This window comes from Lissotriton vulgaris, chromosome 4_1 (assembly GCF_964263255.1).
Source record: "Lissotriton vulgaris chromosome 4_1, aLisVul1.2, whole genome shotgun sequence".
Taxonomy (NCBI): domain Eukaryota; kingdom Metazoa; phylum Chordata; class Amphibia; order Caudata; family Salamandridae; genus Lissotriton; species Lissotriton vulgaris.
The window spans coordinates 1,476,894,664-1,476,915,621 of record NC_141691.1 but is presented as its reverse complement, the minus strand read 5'-3'; the positions used below and the strand labels follow the sequence as shown (position 1 = coordinate 1,476,915,621).

Here is a 20,958-nt window from a genome sequence, read left to right as displayed (position 1 = left end):
CCTGGGTCAGGAGAGCCTGGGCCTGCTTGTGGATTGACTATCTGGTTTGAGGGTGACAGGGGCTGGAGAGCCCAGGAGGTTGTCTGAGTCAGCCCATGGATGAAAGGCAGCATCTGCTGCCAGGGAAGTGGGAGGAGATGGCACCTGATAGTGAAGGGCTGTGCACCTGATAGTGAAGGGCTGTGCCTGCCAAACCACAATGCTGGCTCCACCCCCCGCTGGGCGACTGTCACCTCTGTCCCTGATACTGACAGGACTTCCCTATAACCAGTTCTAGCTGGTTCTCACACTGCCTACACAAAGACTTCAAAGGCTTTTCTGTGTATAAGAAGGGGCTGTGTCCCCTTCCAAAATGTTCTTGTTTTCTGACTTTAATCTGCCAGGGGCGTGCTGCTGCTTGGGCTCAGGGGAATCCCTGGGCCCTGCCCAGCCCCTGGACCTCTGATGGACTTTCCTGGACTCCTGGGGGACCCCTCTGCCTTGCTGGGCTGATGGGGGGGACTTGGCTTTGCCCCCTGGGAATCTCTGGGACCTTTGCAGCATGGAGAAGCTGCATTTTCCTGTGGAGGGCGCTTGAGTTGTATTTCTAGCGCCTGGAAGCGCTGTGCTTCCCCCTGAGCGCCTGGGAGCGATCTGCCTGTTTTCTAGTGCTTTGGAGCGCTTTATTTCCCCCAAGCGCTTGAGAGCGCTTTATTGTTTGTCCTAGCGCTGGGGAGCGCTTTTGTGCACAGCCGGTGCAGTGGCCCGCATTTTGCGTGGGGAGCGGCGCGGGAGCCCACTCCGCTATGTTGCTGACTTTCATGCCCCTCAATCGAGTGCCCACCTCGACTTATATCGATATCTGAAACCGGAGCCCACCCGGCATTGCCCCGTGTATCACCGCCGCTGGCCTGGAGATCGTGGTGGAGGTGCTGCGCCCGCCTCCCTGCCCGGGGCCGCGCTGCCATTGGCGGCCCTCAGACCAGGAAGTCAGGCGATGTTTTGCCTGGCGGAGGGCGGGACTTCCGGTTTTGGGAGAGAGGAGTCTCGCGCCCGCCGCCGGCACCCGAGAGGAGGGAAAGAAGAAGTGTTGCGGGGCTCCCATGAGCTGGGGGAGCCCCGTGATGTGAGGAGGAGCCCCGGGTCACAGGAGGGGGGTCCGGGTGAAGCCGCCGCCCAGCAGAGAAGCCGCCGTCCGGAGGAGCCCCGCACAGGAGACAGCCCGGTGAGTTTTGAGGGCTGGGGAGGCTCCGTCAGGCTGCTGTTGGTGCCGGAGAGCGGCCCATGGGTGAGTGGAGGTAGGGCGGCCCCAGATGGCAGTGGGCCGCCCCAACGTTCAACGGAGCTTGAGGCTCCAAATGCCCACATTGGTGTGTGAAGCCCTGAGAGGGCTCTTGGGGGCATAGGTTACTGAGTCCCCCGAGAGGAGCTCCAACAGTGGGGCATGTTTTCTTTTTGAGCCCCGCGTTGCTCCAACGCAGGCCATATTTGTTTAAGGAGCCTAGATGGCTCCCAGGACACCTCCGGGCATATTGTCGATGCCCGTCCCCTCCTGGGCTTGTGTAGTTCTAGTGCCAGTGAAAGCACCATTGTCGTTTTCAGAGCCTGTGTGGCTCCAACGTGGTTGGTGACAGAGCCTGTGTGGCTCCAGCAGTGGCGCAGTTTGCGCCTAAGGGTCAGTGAAGGCCCTGGCCCAGTTTTGAAATTCTGCAGCTGCACCGTTTAGGCGCAATTTCAGGAGAGAGTCCCTGTGTGGGACAGAGAGGGCACAGTGGTGCCAGGCCTTCACAGCTGCGCTTTTTTATGTAAACAAGGGGAACCCAATAAATACCTTTGGACCATGGGTAGTTTGCTATTTTAAGGAGAACAACGGTCCTCAGGACAATCAATAACTGGAAAAATAAACTTATAGCCCACAATGAGCACTAAAGTTCAACGTCCTGACCCAGCCGGGCGAGGAGTAGTTTAATTCAAAAATAGAAAAAGTACATTGACCTTAAGAGGGTCACATATAAACATTCAGATAGGGCACAAGCCTGTACCTATCCAAAACATTAGAAAGAGCGTAAAGTAAAGAAGGGTACGTGAATCAAGAGGAAAATTTCTTACAGGCAAAAGAGAGTTTTTTGGAGCCAACTGTCGTTTGCAATATCATAATCAATCTAAGCAAATTCCGACATGCAGTGTATACAGATTAATGTACAACTTAGTATCATGCAACACTGTTATAAGCGTCAACGTTTCGATCCCTAGGCTCCTAGTGAACCGGGATCATCATCAGGACTGTATTGATCACTGCCTGTTTCTTTTAAGGACGCCTGTCCGGTCTCTATGTCGGTCTTGGGCAGACGTAGTTGGTTGTTCAAAGTATCAGGGGCTGAATTGCCTTTTGGGGGACGCTGGTACAAGGGTCGTAGTATAACGAATCCTCATTAGGTTAGGGACTCAGAGTGAGGGAGTCCGTTGCTCCCTGCTCGGTCGGGCGAGAAGCCGCTTGGGTGGGTGGTTAAGTCGCTTAGTTGGCGGAATTGCTCGTGGGTGGGTGGGAGGAGATGCAATGGTATCTCTCCTGCTCTTCTTCAGCGTGGATCTGGGGTTGTCTTCCTGGCATCTGCAGAAGATCAAAGTAGGAGCAACAAAGCTCTTGCATCCTCTGCCCATAAACTTGATGTGAAGCACCTCCACCAGTCCTATTTTCCTCTTCTTTAACCGTTGTTAGCTATTTTTCTTGAACAATCGATCTTAACTGGGCACACTAGTGCTTACTGCAGAAGAGCCTCTCAGCTGAGACAGCTATGGAGATGCCGGTGGCAGTGTTAGGGCCAGCGCCAATATCGGTACCAGGAGAAGGGGCAAGGGGTTCACTGTCAGTATGCCTCAGACCAGTGTTTTAACAGTTCCTAACTGAAAGAGTGGAAAGCTGAAGTACAGGGGAGAACCCACAAACGGACACCCAGTCATGGTCCCACTCCTTTCCAGGAGGCCAAAAGGCACGGCTTGGGGGCAGGGGATGGGGTTGGCGAGTCACGAAGCATGCTGGAACATGTGCCACACTGCATAGAGGAAGAGTGTGAGGTGAAATCCACCAACTCAGACTTTGAAGATAAACACTATACTAGAGGAGGGAGGTATGCGGAGTAGACTTGCATCTCATTTTATTGACGTCTTGAGGACTCTGTCCTCTTCTTCCAGCTTTTTTTCTCACTCCAAGACTTCGATGATGGAGAACAACAAGATTGTAACCTTGATCTGGACTGAGAAAGTCAGTCTTCATGGCCACAGCCCACGTACAGCTTGCTGCAGCACTGCTCACAGAAAGGAGGATAAGGTCTAGAGCCTAGGCACTACAGTCATGAGGGTCTGTGATGGACTTTTGTTTACCATAGGTATGACAGGCCTTAAACCCTGACTTTTGTCAGGGGTGACCACCTTTGTGGATCAGGTCTAAAGGCATGTGAAAAAATGAACTCACAGGGCGCTAGGGTGGTTGATATTTGTCTCTAGTGGCATCACTAAAACCTCACTTCCAGAATTGTGATCGATCTGGCACCACCTACCAGCACATCATGTCAGACGTTTCTGGATCTGGTCTCTCATCTGAGATAGTAAACAGGTAAGGAATCTGCAGTATCCATCAGAAATCCTGCATAACACTGCTCATGCCATGCTCATTCACTGCATGAACTTTGATGTATAGGGGCCTGTTATGTAGTCAGTGGGGAATACTAGTAACTCCACTGAATCATTAAGTCCTCCTGTGAGATTGCTTTATTGCACTTGAACTCCCAGGATGGAAAGACCCGGGGAGAGCCTAAATCCTACCACACACTGTGAATGAATGACTTGAAGCCTCTGCACGTCCCATTAGTAAAACATAGGCCCCATTTCTAAAAATTCAGAGCATTATCAGAAACCATATTTTATATTTACTGAATTACCAGGCACACAAAAACACATCCTTTTTGCAGTCAGATTTACATTACACATATTCTAGAAAGCATTTATATTCCTATTTCCAGACCAGAAAAACAAGCTACATTAAAGGCATCAATATGAACCGTTAAACTACCAAAATAAAACTCAAGTTAGGAAAAAGTCATGTCACTAACCCTTGGTGGCCCAATAATCATGCCCGTCCACCTTGTAAGTGTCATATCTTCATCATCTTCAAGGCCCCAGCTTACAGTGCCATCACCTACTCCTTTCTGGCCTTCTTCAAGTTCTTCCAATAAACGAAAATTACGAGGAACTTTTACTCCTATGAAGTAAAACAAATATGAAGTTAAACAATAAAGAAAGATATTTTCCTACAGAAGTTTACGTCCTGCAAGATCTATCAGCAGCGTTTGACACCATCTCCCACAGCATCCTTGAACGCCAGCTCTGGGAGATTGGTGTCAGGGGGAAGGCCCTACAGTGGCTCAGAAGTTATCGAACTACGATAGTACAGGTGGGAAACACCATCTTGTGAAGCAGATCAGTCAGGATGGGAGTGCCACAGGGCTCCACTTTGAGCCCGACACTCTTTAACCTATTTGTGACCCCATTGGCCAAAGTGATCAGATCCTATGGTTTTGATGTTGTGTTGTATGCCGACGACTCTCGGATCTTGATCACTCTTGGCCCAGACCCGATGGAAACTAAGTCACGTCCCACATTGATAAGTGGATGAGCCCGAACCATCTGCAACTAAATGGAGGAAAAACTGAGATAATGCTCTATGGCAAGGCTCATGAGTATTGGTCACATGACTGGTGGCCCTCAAGTCTTGGCCCCTGCCCAACTCCAACACAGATGGTCCGGAACCTAGGCTTCCGAATGGACAATACATTTAAATGAAAAAACAGATTAATAAGACAATTAGCTCCTGCTTTGGCATCATGCTTAACCTGCGCAAAGTTTTTAAATGGATTCCGACGGAGGCGAGAAAACCCTTAGTCCAGGAACTGATTATCAATCTCATGGACTATGGTAATGCCCTGTTGGCATCCATGAATGAAAACCTTCTTTCAAGGATGCAGGTTCTGAGGAACACCCCAGCCAGTTTAACACTTACTCTTCCACCAAGATCCCCGTCAACCAACCTGAAACTCTTACACTGGCTGCCTGTAAGAAAACAAATACATTTTAAGATTCTTTGCTTAACGCACAAGAATATGTACGTAAGCGGTCCGGGCTTTTGGATTAAAAAGTCAAGCTGGTATCACCCGGCAGAACTCTCAGATCTAGTTACCAAGCACTTCTCGTATCTCCTGGAATTCGCACTACCACAAACGTAGGGAGATGTTTCTCCTTCTTTGCCCCGGCTTTCTGGAACAAACTGCCCCCACACCTATGCATCATCAATGACCATAACTGCTTTCGCAGGAAGTTAAAGACATGGCTGTTTGGCCTCTAACTGCACCAAACCAAACTTACCTTCAGAGTCATCCACTAGTGCCAGGAGTCTTTAGAGTGATATGTGTGCTAAATAAATATCCCATGATTTGATGACTGTAGGCAACATCACATATGTACAAATGAACAAAAGTGTACATCTATCGGGAGACGAATGCAAGATTGTACTCAGTTGTTGACTTGGAATGTTTATTTAAAAAAATCTAAATGGTATGTTGAAGACTCCCTGTACTTGAGAAGGAAGAGTCTTACTCCTTCAAGACACACACTTGCAGGCTCCCAATTGTTTTATATTGGCTAACAAATAGAGAGGGCAACTTTCCCAGCTTCATAATCTAGGCAGAGGCTTTTCACAACCTGCAAAGCACCGTAAACTCTGGAGGGAAGATATGTGCTAATATAGGGGCTGCTTGAAGGTCACCAAGTTTGATTTTTGGATATTTATGTCCCACACAGGTGATTATTTTTTTTTGATGATCTGGTAAGAAAGTTATCTCCTTTTTAAGAACAGAGTAATTTTAAGGAGAAATGCTTGGACACTGCAGGAAACATTACAGCCACTCTGAAAACATTCACAAGACCAAACATTTTTGATACATTGTCAAAGGCTATGGGTAGAGCTTGCTTAACTGATATATAGAAAGTGCAACACACTACATGGAAAGTAGATTCCTTTTCTTTAGCACTACATGGCTTATAAAGCAGAACGCATTACATATTACATAGCCGTGAATTTGAAGACTGAAAAGTCATACAAGCTACAGTGCATCATTGAACCGCACAACATTGAAAACAACCTTTACCTAGGGGAAGCAAAAAAGCATATACTCCAACTTGGACATTAAACGTGGAGGCCTTGAAAAGTCCAGGATTTATTTTGGGAAAACCTGATATATATATACAACATTGTGGAGTATCGAGTGGGAGGATGGAAAACTTGTATTGCTAGTAGAAGTGTGTGCAAAAAAGATATAGTGTGTTAGGCTTGGACTGGAAATAGCTGTATGATATGGAGATTAGAAAAAGAGGCTCTGCCTAACCCATAGATGATGGAAGAGTTGCCCATGGAGAGGCATACATTGAATGAGGTATACCAATACACTTGATAAGGTTACCAAGGCACAAAGGGGAACTCCTAAGAGTTACTATACTAATGTTACCTAACAATACAAGGCAACATGTGGGTATAAATGACATTTGAAAATGACTTATGTTCGCACTCACAGTAACTAAATTACAATAGAGATACTGGATACCTTGAATGCTGCTGTTTAAACATAGACATGGTTTACCTACAGTGACATAAAAACCCTGCTTGGAAGAGTGGAACATTAGGGCTCTTTCAGAACGCTAACGGAAGCAAAGCCACAGGTAGTGATGGTCTACGTGCAGACACCTAAATGCCTTATTCAGTCTAGCGACTGGTGCATATTTAACTCATAGGAAAAGCAAAGGCTGGAACAGCTGAAGTAATTTAAAAAAGGTGAGTCCTGGGGAGATCTATTCCCTCGTGTTGCCACCTGCACCCCATATTCTATTGGTATTTATTTATTTATGGGTTTGTATCGCGCCGGAATCGCACCCGAAGGTGTATCTCCGCGCAGTGCTGACGGAGGGTGAAGGAGAGGTAGGCTCTAGTACTGAAACAGAGTGGTCTTAAGACTCTTCCTGAAGATTGAGTGGCTGGTACACTGCCTAAGGGAGAAGGGAAGGTTGTTCCACAGTCATGGACCCATTACAGAGAGGGCACGTCCTCCCTGTCTGGTCTTGCTGAATCGGGGAATCTGCAGTAACAGCTGGGTACTAGAGCGCAGGTTTCGTGAGGGGCGATTATGGACAAATTTGTCAGCTAGGTAGGACGGCCCTAGGTTATGCAGACTTTTGTGCACCACGCAGCAGGTCTTAAATTCCACCCGTTTCCGGATGGGCAACCAGTGGAGCAGTTTAAGAAGGGGCCGGGATGGAGTTCTGGGAGGGGCATTTGTCACCAGGCGTGCTGCGGTGTTCTGTACTACTTGAAGTTTGTTTAAAACGCCCTCATTGGCCGCTATGAGAAGACCTTTACAGTAGTCCAGGCGACTCAACACGAGAGCCTGAACCAAGGTCTTCCTCGAGCTGTCGGGGAGGAGAGGGAACACCTTCCGAAGGAGGCTGATGACATGAAAGCTGCAGATAGTGCAAAATGCCGCGGCAAAGGCTGTCTGTAATAAAAAGAGACTTGATTCGGCTAAAAGCTGCATACGAGAGCTTCATTAGCTCCCGATGCGACAAAGAGCCAATTTTAAATTACTGTGTATCACACAAAAGGTGCTCTACAACGCAGGCCCTACCATTCTACATAATAAAGTTGAATTCCACAGACCACCGAGGAACCTTCGATCCAGTACTTTAGGAAGAGCTACCACCACCCGGGTGAAGACTGTCAGGATGGGAGAGCGGGCCTTCTCGCATCTGGCGGCTACTAAGTGGAATGAACTACCTCCCAGTCTTAGACTGACAGACGATCTTCTGTCTTTTAGGAAACAATTAAAGACACTACTCTTCCCTAAATCAGAATAAATCATTACTCAGTGTGGTTATCGTACCTCTCAGCATCCAACCTCAGCGCCGTGATATCCTACTCAGGATGATTGTTAGCGCTCTATAAATAAACTAAATACAAATACAAAGCAAGACCCCACCGTGATGTTGACGTGATGTACAAGTGTGAGGTCTTGGTCAAGGCGGACCCCCAGATTTTTCACCACCTGTTTAGGGGAGGGGGCCTCTCCCAGGCTAGTAGGCCACCAGTCAGGGGTCCACAAGATTTTAGCTTCCCCGAACAACATGACTTCTGACTTTCCCACATTACACTGGAGAAAGTTGTTGGCCATCCAACTGGCGACCGCCGTCATGCCACTCGAGAAGGCTTGCCTTACCACAGGGGTGAAGGTTTTAAAGGTAAACAACAACTGAGTGTCATCGGCGTATGATATGGGTACAAACCCGTAAGACCTCATAATATTAGCCAAAGAGGCAACAAACATTAAATAGCGTAGGGCCGAGACAGGAGCCCTGCGGGACTCCTCTAGTGATTTTGGAAGGATTGGAACTGAAGGTGCCCATGTTCACCTGCTGGGTACGTTCTGTGAGGAAGCTGGTGAACCACGCCAGGGCAGATTTTTCCAGGCCGATCTCCTCTAGTCTTCTTAGAAGAATGGTATGTGATATGGTGTCGAATGCTGCGGACAAGTCCAACAGCACCAACACCACAGACAAACCCTTGTCCAGGGACATGCGTATAGTATCCGTGACCGAAAGGAGAGCAGTCTCGGTACTATACTTTGGCCTGAACCCTGATTGAGAATGGTCCAGGCATCCGGTCTGCTCAATAAAACTGGAGAAGTGAAGGTTGACATGTTTCTCCATCAGTTTGCCGACAAACGGCAAGAGGGAGATGGGCCTCAAGTTGGACATATCAGACCAAGGGACGGAGGTGTTTTTCCTAATGGGCTTGACCAGGGCGTTTTTCCACTCCAATGGAACTAAGCCTTCAGATAACGAGCGGTTAATCAGGATCTGAATAGTAGGACTAAGAGTGTTCCCTATGAGATGCATCACTCGGGCAGGAACGAGGTCCGCCGGGCAACCCGATTTAATGGTGCCAATCAGTGAATTAACATCGTCCAAACTGATCTCAGGAATGCAGGACAGTTTAGTGGGGCCAGATTCAACAGTCTCGAGCTGAGGGCTTAGAAAGGAATCACTAGTATCGACCAAAATAGTAGATTGAGCAAATTTTTGGTAGATAGAGTCGATCTTATTCGAGAAGAATCCAGCAGTGTCATCACACAGTTGTTGGGACACCGTCTCTGGACTTTCACAAGCTACAGGGTTAGTGAAGGTTCGGAGAACCTGATAAAGTATTTTAGGGTCATTGCCTGCCTCAGATAGTTGAGAAATAATATGGTTTTTACGAGCAGCTCTGATGTTTCTGTGATAAGATCTCATGGCAGAGTGGTAGCGAAATTTATCTGCTACAGTATGGGAGTTTCTCCAGGTCTTCTCCAACTTCCTGCATACTTTCTCTTCTGCACGCAGTAGATCAGAGTACCAGAATTCCTGCCTGCGGTTAGACCGCTGATTACAGACTCTTAAAGGGGCAATAAGATTAACTGCAGTATTCAGGGCAGCATTGTATTTGGAAAGGGACATATCCGGGGTATCCGAAGTGGAAATGTCCGGGGGAACAAAGATGTCTCTAAAGGCCTCCACGGACACCTTGTGCCACTGCCTGCGCCATAAAGGGAGAGGGGCAGGTTGGGGGCGATCCTCTGTCAGAATGGGAAGGGAGAAACCTATCACAAAGTGGTCAGTCCACTCCACCTGTATAGGAGGATGACAGGTCAGCATGTGTGAATTCGACAAAATTAAGTCGAGAGTGTGACCAGCACGATGTGTGGGGTCCTCATTGCACTGTTTGAAGCCCAAAGTTGCTAGATCTGCCAGTAAGGTTTGGGCTTCTACGTTGTCCACCAGTTCACTATGGATATTAAAGTCTCCAAGGAGTAGGAAGTTAGTCCCCATTCTAATATGGGGAGCCAGCGTCTCCATAAGGATTGTAGAGGCGTCTGTACAAGGGCCCGGGGGACGATACACCAATGCCCCCTTCCAACTGGTCTCCAAATAAGAGCTGATTTTGAAGACCAGGATTTCGATATCACTGGTACTGCATTGGTCCAGGATGGTGACGGTGGAGGTATCCTTATAAATAATGGCTACCCCCCCGCCGGTCTTAACAGGGCGGTCCAGTCTAGTTATTTTGTATTCCAGAGGGGTCCCCAGAGTAATCGCTGGGACCAAATGGGGTTTGAGCCAGGTCTCAGTACAGAAACAGTAATCAGGGCGGGCAGAATGGATCAAGTCCCAAACCTCCGAGTAGTATTTCGACAGAGATCTTACATTGCAAAGGATACTGTTCCCTATAAGGGACCTGGTTCTATGGCTCTCTGGTAACACCTTGTCCAGTAAGTGTTCACTAGGGTAAGACTGGAATTTGCAGATTTTGCACGAGAACGGGCCTTCAGGGAGTGGCCATGAATCCTGTACACAGCCTATGTGGGGTGTAGGCCACATATTACATAGTTCGTAAGGGGAGTACCTTATTCTCTCTGCAAAGTTACGGTTAAGCGCTGCTGATGTAGGGGCCATGGCCCCAGGCCCCGTTCGGTCACGGACGGGCACAGACGGGCTCCTCTCTGGCTCGTCTAAGGCGCTCCCCTGCGCGCAACCGCTGCACGCTTGGGCGACGAGAGGGCTTAAATACCCTGCCTGCTGCAGAACTAGAGCGCTAACCGCGCGAGAGGCTGGGGTGGGGTGACTGGCTCTTCCTGTCCCGCCCTCCGCTCAACGGCACTGGTTGCCGAGTCGGACCGGGGCGGGGTAGGCAAAGAATCGAGCACAGCCCCTCTAAGTGCAGGAAGCCCCAATGTGTCCCCGGTGCTCCAGGAAGTTATTTTAGCAAACACGGTGAAAGCAATAGAAAATAAAGAGCAAATACGATTTAAAATATTAAAATGCCACAGCACACAGGTATCAGGCAGAATGGTAGCGCAGAGCGCTCTCAGCACTCACGGAGCACGATGTATCAAGCGGGTCGGGGAGACTCTGCCACCGTCCTCCCTACCGCAAGTGCCCGCTGCTCCTCGCAGCCTTAAATGCCCTGCCTGCTGCAGAACTAGAGCGCTACCCGCGCGAGAGGCTGGGGTGGGGTGACTGGCTCTTCCTGTCCCGCCCTCCGCTCAACGGCACTGGTTGCCGAGTCGGACCGGGGCGGGCAGGGAAAGAATCGAGCACAGCCCCTCTAAGTGCAGGAAGCCCCAATGTGTCCCCGGTGCTCCAGGAAGTTATTTTAGCAAACACAGTGAAAGCAATAGAAAATAAAGAGCAAATACGATTTAAAATATTAAAATGCCATAGCACACAGGTATCAGGCAGAATGGTAGCACAGAGCGCTCTCAGCACTCACGGAGCACGATGTATGGAGCCAATCGTGGGTAAACTTGGAAAGAGGTAAACAGTATAGAGATTGGGGCAAAAAGGCAAATAGTTTTGAAGTATTCAAGCAACACGGTAATGTAGCTAAGGGATGTAAATGTACTCAGTCCACCGCCTAGTGAAGGATTTGGAGGACTTGGTCAGGGTTCTGGCTAACACACTAACAGGGGAAATATTGATTTACACCAGGCGCGATTCAGCCCCGGCCGAGCTCAGGAGAGCGATGGATAAAGGAGGAGGTTGGTCCCCTCGTCTTTCTTGAATTCTACACTGCTTTCAATACTGTTCACCATACCATTCTTAATTCTATACCAAAAGAAATGGGTACCTGAGGCACAAAACTAAAATAGATTCAATCCTTCCACGACAAAAGAAGTCAAACTGGGAAAATCATCCTTTTTTGTGAATCCCAAAATTTTCGAATAGGCCGTGCCTCAGGACTTAATTCTAACTGCATTACTGTTCAATATCTACTTGCTGCTCTTAGTAATGGTCCTTCATGATCTGGATACCAATTTCTAAATTTATGCAGACCGCACACATTTGTTTTTGGATTGAACAAACACTCAGGTCAGGCCAATTCTATTAATCAGGATCTTGTAAAAGCTCTGCATTATACAAGATGGAGGAGGACGCTAATGTATTACTTTATTTATTTAAATTGAACACGTCTAAAACCAAACTTCTACTACTCCCAATAGTCCACAAAACCTTATAGCATGTACTGGGCACACGTATAATAAAAAGTATTGATACTGTAAGTGTTCACAGCAAAGTAGGTCGACACCGGTCGTGTAATAAACACGTCGTTTTACGTTAATCTTTTCTTCAAAATTATACAACACCAGTGTTTTGTCAAACCTGTGATACCTGTGACTCATCAGGGCTGCACAAGGTGTTAATGAATAATGCGGGAAACCGGTGATAATTCCAACCCGGTCGACAGGTAGTACATGGGTCGTAGATACGCTGAAACGATGAAGGAGGATGACACATGCGGGTGCGTCTGTGTTGCAGAGATCTCAAGTGAAGGGTCCCGGTGGTGCTCGTCTTGTGCGTCAGCAGGACGCAGACTCCATTGGTGATAAAGTTAGAGGCCTATACCCACGAGCTTGACAAACACGCCAACGGCTACCCACGACAATCTGCAAGATCTCCAAACGCAATTACAGATGACCCTCCTGAAGAATGAAGATTTGGAAAATAGGTCACGAAGAGATAATATTAGAATAAGAGACCTAGAGGAGAGAGCAGAGGGGTCGGACTTAGAGACCTTCATCAGAGTGCTATTTTCAGAAATTCTTGGGCCACGCCAGATGAAAATCAAAATGGCACAGCGCTTTGGGAACCAACCGACTGGAGAAAGAAGACGCACACACAACATTCTCGTCATGCTTCACTCCTTCAAAGTACGGGGGCGATCCTGCAAGCAGACATGAAGAAAGACTAGATCACCTTCCAAGGCTTTAAATGCATGCTATATCAAGACCTAGCACCATCCACCCTACTGCGGAGACATCATTTTAGGCCCATAACGAAAAAACAGAGCGGACAGCATCAAATACAGATGGAGGTACCCCTTTGAGTTGGTTTTCGAATTTAACAACAAAATGCGTCACATGACAGAACTGGAGGAGGGCGTAGGATTATTAGGGCTCCCGAATCCAGAGGACAGACTTGGAACCTCGAGAGGGAAAGAGTCTGAAAGAAACACGACATTCCAATAGCGTACGATCCCCAAAGAGACAATCCCAAACAGAGAGACAACGGCAACCAGAGAAGAAACAGTGGAGACTCTACAGGCAGGGAGCTTCACATTCTACGACGAAGCAGGGGGACGAATAATAATCAAGAGAGTGATGGAAAAACCCAGTACCAGACTTTTACTGTCTACATTTACACCTGGTCCCTGTCCAGGAAATACTTTCTTAGGCTACCTTTGAACTGCACAAGAGACAGCAGAGGCTGTGTGCCTTGCCCAATCCGCCTCCGAACTTGACCTCAACCTTGTGTGATGTTTTGGCTGGGGGCCCCAGGGCCCCAGGGCCGCCCAGCTCAGGTTAATCTTAGTTATTTGTTTTACATGTTTGGGGGGGGGGGTCACATAGGGAAGGTGGTGGACATATGGGGGGAGCAGACATGCAATAGTACTGTGCCTTAGAGACAGAGTCAGTCGCAGGGTTACTTGAGATCCCCATGGAAGGAAAGTTGAGGGGGCAAGGAGTGAGCACTAATAGGTCTGATTACAAGGAGGGTGGTTGGACCAGAGACAGGATGATTTCAATTCGTGGAATGTGAGGTCTAAACTGGCCACTCAAACAACAGAAAATCTGAAAATATCTGGAAGATCACCACTTTGATATAGTGGCACTTAAAGAAACACATCTAAAGAGATCTGAGGAGCTACAGCTCCACCACAAAAGTTACTCCCAAATTTAAGATCCTCAGCAGGAACAAAACAGAAGGGTGTACCAATAATGTTCCACAACACTACAAAATTCCAACCAGAAGCCGTAAAATCAGACAGGGAAGGCAGGGTGATTATGGTAAAGGGGAAATTGAGGGGGAAGACAATGCACATTTATATCGGCATATGCACCTAACACAGGACAACCGGCGTTCCTGTTAAACATGATGGGTGAATTCGCAGAAGGCCAGACAGTTCTTCTGGGGGGGCTTTAACCTAACATGGCAAGCAGAAATAGATAGCACACATCCCCACAGGACATCCACAGGCAGCTTCCCCAAAGGGATTAAACAGACGATACAGTTGTTAGGTCTAAAGGATGCGTGGAGAACACACTACCCTACCACCAAATATTATCCTTTCTTCTCTCACGTACACAAATCTTATTCATGGTTGGACTACACATTTATAAGCCAAAACCTGCTGGGGTCTCTCCAGGCGGCAAACATTCTCCTGATTACTATCTCAGATCACAGCCATATCTGCCTATCCTGGGGAAGCACCCCACCAGGTCCGCCAAGATGGCACTTCCCTGTCTCCTTAACTAGAGATAAGATATTAAGCGAGGAACTACGGTCGGCAATCAAAGAATTCTTTCAATCAAAATCAGCCACACACAACCTCCCCCCTGAACAACTGGGACGCTTTTAAAGTAGTACTTCGGGCTAAATGTATCTAGCTAAATTCTACACTGAACAAACAGAGGGTAAAGTGGAAGAAATAGATAGGGAACACAAAAAGACTCCCACCCAGGCCCTATAACGTAAACTAAGCGCCCTGAAAGGGAAAATCACGGCGCTATACACCAAAAGGGCAGAATACACCCTGCTCCTCTAGATCTCCTAAGTTCAGGGGAACATGGCGAGACCCCACCTAGCCAGAGAGCTTTGTGAAAAAAGTGAGAAGGAATACATCGGGGGCATATGTGACAGAGAGGGCAACGTAGTATACTCAGACAAAGACAAGGCAAACATATTTGGGACGTTCTATAAGGAGCTTAATACAGGCTCACCCACAGACTCAGTCGCACAGAAACAGTACCTGCTATCACTCGAGATGCCCCAGGTCCCTTCAACCTGGATGACCAGTTAAACCTGCCCATCACGGGCAAGGAGGTAGGGAAACCGATAGCGACACTTAAGCCTAACAAGTCCCCAGAACCAGATGGCTCACTTTTATAAAACATATGCATCAGAAATTACTCAGCAACTCGCCTCCCTATTTAACGTGATAGCGGAGGGGCCCACGGTAACAAACTCAATGGCTGAAACCAGGATACTTGTAATCCCAAAAGTAGGCAAAAACCCACAGAACTCTGCCTAATACAGGCCCATTGCACTTTTAAATCTGGACGCCAAACTATACTCCGCAATATTTGCTGCTAGACTAGAGGACCTGATGCCAGAGCTAATCCACCCTGATCAAAATGGCTTCATAAAGGGTAGGCAGACCCACGAAAATATCCGCAGGAAACTACATCTGATAGAAAAGGTAACTTAACAGAAGACCCCTGGCGATTCTCGTGGGACAGGATTCCAAAAAGGCTTTTGACAGGGTGAATTGGTCGTTCCTTGTCCGCATGCTCGAATGATTTGGCTTCGGGAGGGCGTTTATTGATATGACTAAGGCCAACTACTCATACCCACATTCTAGAGTGCAGGTTAATAAGACTAGCTCATGCCCGTTCCCCCTAGACAGAGGGAGGAGACAGGATTGCCCGCTCCCACCCCTACTGTATGCTTTAAGCATAGAACCATTTGCGGCACGGATCCATGCAACCCCGGATATTCAGGGTATAAGCTTCGGTGGAGAGTAACACAAATTATTATTTGCGGACGACGTGCTGATGACGATCACCGCCCGACCCTTCACTGTCAGCCTTAAAGGCAGAATTGCGATTCTCCTATTAACATGACCAGAGAATCTGGATTTCATTAAAGACACGGAGGCTGACATTATGCATTATCCTTTAATAGCAACTCACACAGCCGCACTACATCACAAAGGATAAAGTTCTAGAGTCATAACAAAGGATGTATCTAGGAGATGATCTGCCTCTTTTAAAAGAATCGCAGCAGGAAGAACTTCAAAAGGAACTGAGAGATCCGGTAACGGGAAACAACTTCATGAGATGAAACATCAAGGAAGAAACTTCGGCAAGTTAAAGGCCAGCCGGTTAAACGGAGTTGCCTGAAAGAAAGAAATGAGTAAGAACCAAGAGCCTGAAGAGCAAATTCATCACATGGTCATAGCAAAGATTAAAACCAATTGAAGCAATTCATAAAACAATGCACAAATACAATATATCAAAGATGTAGATGTAATAAGTTGACACCCAAGTTGTGAAAGGGAGGAGGGAGGGATAATGTCAGCCTCCGTGTCTTTAATGAAATCCAGATTCTCTGGTCATGTTAATAGGAGAATCGCAATTTCATTACAAGACCGGAGGCTACATTATGCATGTTCGTAGCCCCGAAGGACCACCTCAGACATATGCTCGATAGGCTTACAATAATGACGAGCAAAGGTATTAGCATTTGACCAGTCAGCAGCTTTTAGAATATCATCCAACTTACCACCTGACCAGAAGGACTTACTGGCCATAGCTCCTCTGACAGAATGTGCTTGAAACTTAGAGAGGTCGACACCAGCGAGCTTCATGGTAGACTTAACCCATCTAGCAATGGAGGTGGAAGAAACAGGTTTGAAAGGTTTCACAAAGGAAACTAAGAGTTGATTTGCGCCATTGGGGCGCAGGAGAGACATCCTAGCGTCATATTCTTTCATGCAAGCAAACACACAAAGTTTAGGAAAGGTGTCAAAACGAGGATAGAAGATAAAATCTGACATCGTTTTGGTTCTTCTAAGTAATTCGAACTTGACACCAAACATATCATAACATCTATTTGAAATGTCTAAGCTTCTGATGTCAGAACCCCTCCTACAGGAAATTAAGCACAATAGTGTAGCAAGCTTAAAGGAGAGAAGCTTCCTATTAAGGGAAGAATTATCTGGCCAGGAACAAAAAAGGTCTAAAATGCACTTGACATCCCAAAGGGTCTGGTATTTAGGTCTAGGGGGTCTCCTTAGTCTTATACTCTTGAGGACCCTACAAATGATAGGATTTTTACCTACCGATTTACCGTTGATAGGAGCGTGACCAGCGGAGATTGCGGATCTGAAGCAGTTAATAGAGCGATAGGAAATTAACGATATTCACGACAGGAGTCTCCATGGGATCCAGACTCCTTTCCAGGCACCAATGAAACCATTTCTTCCAAATGCTGTTGTATCTAAGGTGTGTCCCAGGTGCCCAAGATTCTCCGAGAAGAGAGAGAGCTGTCGACGAAAGTCCAGACAGCTCGTTAGATTGCCTGACACTTTCCAGGCAAGAAGGTTCAAATTCCCCTCGAGAATAAGACGGTGATCTTCCCCGTCTGCGTTTGAGACCAGGCCTGGAGAGGCTGGGATCAGAAAGGGGATGTCGCATGCTAGTTCCAGGGCTGTCGGGAACCAGGCTTGGGACGGCCAAAAGGGAGTTATCAGGATCAGGGAGCATTGATCCGATCTGACCTTCTGAAGGACTCTCTGAATCATGGCGAAAGGAGGAAAGGCATAACCCAGGAAGTGGGACCAGGGTTGGAGAAACGCGTTCACAGCAAGAGCGCCCGGGTCTGGCATCCAACTGAAGTAGTTGGGAAGTTGGAAGGTAAGCCTGCTGGCGAATAGATCCACGTCCATGGGACCCCAAAAGTGGGAGAGGGAATTGAAGACGTTCACATCGAGTTTCCAGTCCGAGAAGTCTATAAGGAATCTCGAATTCCAGTCTGCTGAAATGTTCGATTTCCCGGGAAGATATTCCGCCCTGAGGGAGATTTTGTGTTCCAGACAGAACATCCAAAGTCTCCTTGCAAGATTGGAGAGATCCGCAGATCTCGTCCCTCCAAGGCGATTGATATAGGCCACAGCGGAAACGTTGTCCATCTTCAGAACAACGGACCTCCCTTGGATGGAGTGTTTGAAGCTCATAAGAGCGTATAAGCCAGCCGTTAATTCCAGAAAATTTATGTGTTGGGAGGATTCCGATAGGGTCCAAACCCCACCGGTGTCCTGGTCCCCCAAACGAGCACCCCAGCCATGAAGACTGGCGTCTGATTCTAGGACAAAATCCGGGGATGAGCCGAAGATAGCTTTGCCGTTCCAGGCGTCTAAGTTCTCCAGCCACCAAAAGAGCTCTGTTCTCGCATCCGGATCCAGAGAGACAAGGTCCCCATACCACAGACCTGAATTGAGAGCATTCCTCTTTATTCTCTGAAGTGCACGGTAGTTCAGAGGGCCGGGAAAAATAGCCTGGATGGAAGAAGAAAGGAGCCCAAGAAGTCTGGCTAGTTCGCGGAGAGTTAAAGACTCTTGTTTCAGAACGGACCTGATTTCCTTCCGGATCTTGGCAATCTTCTTGGCCGGAAGAAGGAGGAGACATTTTGTGGTGTCTAGAGTGAAGCCGAGGAATTCTATAGTTCTGCAGGGAGAGAGGATGGATTTGTCTCTGTTGATGATGAACCCTAGGCTCTCTAACAGGTTCATGGAGGTTTCTAGATCTCTTAGGAGGTCTGAATGGGATTGGGACATGATAAGAATATCGTCCAAGTAAATGATGAGGCGGATACCTCTCTCTCTTAGAATTGTAACGACACACTTCATGATCTTGGTAAAGCACCAAGGGGCAGAAGAGAGGCCGAAGGGAAGAGCTTGGAACTGGTAGAGATGTTCCTTCCAAGCAAATTGAAGGAAGGGTTGATGTTCCTTGTACATGGGAATCGTGAAGTAAGCGTCCTTCAGGTCTAACGTGGCCATCCAGTCCCCTTCCAGAAGGAGATCCCTCAGGAGGTGGATACCCTCCATTTTGAAATGGCGATAAACTAGGAATTTGTTGACTTCTCGAAGGTTTATTACGGGTCTCCAACCCTTGTCCTTTTTCTGAACGAGAAACAGTGTGCTTATGAATCTGGCATCGGACCAGGGAACCTCCACTATTGCGTCCTTTTTGAGCATGGAAGCGATTTCTTCCTCCACGATCTTTTCTTGATCTTCTGAGAGGACAAAGGGGCGGGGTAAGTGTGACTGGACGGGAATCTGTAAGAAATCTATCTTGAAACCCATGACGGTCTCTAAAACCCATGGGTCTTGGGTAATTGAATCCCAAACATGATAAAACTGTTTTAGCCTGCCCCCTACTATGGGAGGGGTAGAAGAAGGAGTAGTACTTACTTGTAGAGTTGGAGGTGTTGGGAGTACCTCGACCTCTTGAGCCGCGGTTTCTCGGGCCTCTTCCTCTCTGGGGAAAGAAGGGTTGTCTAGGGGGGTAGAAGCCCCTGCCTGTTCCTCTGAAGGATGAATAGGGTCGTTGGTTGCCTCGGCCGGAAGAGCGACCCCTTCTACCGGCCTGGCCAAAAAGGTTGTTGTTGAACACCCGCCTCACGTTACTTTGGGCTCTGTCAAGGGCGGTGAAGGTGGAAACGTATTTGCCAATTTCTTTGATAATGTCCTCTCCGAAGAGGAGGCCCCTGGGGTTTTGGGAGGGCTCTTTTTCAGCCATATCACCTAATTTAGGGTCAATCTTGTTCAAAATGGACCTTCTTCGTTCAATATTTAAGCTCGAGTTGGCATTACCAAGGAGGACGATGGCCCTCTGGCTCCATCCTCGGACAAGATCAGTATTTAAGGGTGTGGAGGAGAGGTGGGATTGCTCGGCCATATCGAGGATCCTAACAAGGGGTCCCAAGACGTCCAGGAGGCGGTCTTGGCAGCCTTTAAGGGCTCTTTCCAATCCTTTTCTGGGGTCTCGCCCTAATTTAAACAAGAATTTGATAAGACTAGGATCTAGGTTGGGGGTTTGACAAACCCTCTCATCGATGGTAGGTCTGGGGGATTCAGACCTCATAGTATTCCTGGTGTTTCTGTCTAAAAGGTTTCTCAACCAACGAGAAACGAATTTAGAAACATGATCCTGCGGGAACCATTTAGAACTGTTGGGGTGAGAGATGTTCAGGGGAGAGAACATCTCCTCTCCGACAGGATTGAGAATAATATTCTTAGAGGAGGGTTCCGGGTCAGGTTGGGAGTTAAAGTCATGGTGGACCTCATCCAGGTCGAAGACAAATTCGTCTGAAAGGTCTTTGGAGGCATTATCATCAAAGGAGGATGAGGAGGAGTCAAGACCAACATTCTTCCTTTTTTCGTTAGCACTATCCCAAAGTGTGTCGCGAGGGACACCATACACATTTGTGCCGCCATGGGCACCGATCAGGGTAGTGTCCCGAGGGACATCAGGTTCAAGTGGGGCGCGATGGCCACCCATCCAAAGCGAGGTGCTAAGACCTCCTGTACTGTGAGAGGCGCTAGGGCCCGCAGTGCTTTCGCAATGTTTGGTCTTTTTGGGTCTCTTACCGTGTAGGGGAGGATCCTGAGGATCACACGGTCTTTTGGAGAGCATAACTTCTTTAAGAGAAGACATCATACATGCTTTAATTTCCTGCTGAAGGAATTTTTTGAGGGAGTTGTCAAGGGGGGGCCGGTGAACTAGCAGTGGCGTCATCGGAATCCATGTCAGACATGGTGTAGAAGGGGATACTAGCAGGTAAGGTAATAAGTTTCCCCTCTCTCTCTCCTTTTCCACTATCTCCTCCTTTTTTTTTTTTTTTGCCTCAAAAATTATTCTTATAAAATTATTATTTTTTTTTTTTATATGACTGATTAAAGAAATATTAATATTTATATTTTATAATCTATATATGGCAAGGCGTCGTTTTTTAGGTGATAGGGGGGCGAAGCGCAACTAGCAGAGAGTTCCTCCGGCGGCTGGAGCAGAGCAACTGGCAAAATTGCCGAGGAGCGCTCGAGCTCAGCCGCCGGGGAAAGGAAAGTCGCTTGGGAGGAGAGGCACGCAACGCGGGCGTTGCTAAGGTGCCTTCCTCCAAGCGGCCTCGAAGGCGGAAAGGCGAGAAAATCGCCGAGAAAGCGAAGGGCTGAGGCGAGGGAGGATCGCCGAAGGCAACGCAGGTACAGGGCGGACGAGTGTC

At 47.8% G+C, this 20,958-nt stretch overlaps 1 protein-coding gene across 2 annotated transcripts in view; it reads right to left on the bottom strand.

Moving 5' to 3' along the window:
* UBE2V2 (ubiquitin conjugating enzyme E2 V2) overlaps positions 1-20,958 on the bottom strand; it is a 184,502-nt gene that overhangs the window by 109,590 nt on the left and 53,954 nt on the right. For both annotated transcript variants that reach the window (XM_086965732.1, XM_086965733.1), the window contains exon 2: positions 4,089-4,237. In XM_086965732.1, coding sequence (XP_086821858.1) covers positions 4,089-4,237 — 149 coding nt within the window. The remainder of the gene's footprint in view (positions 1-4,088; positions 4,238-20,958) is intronic.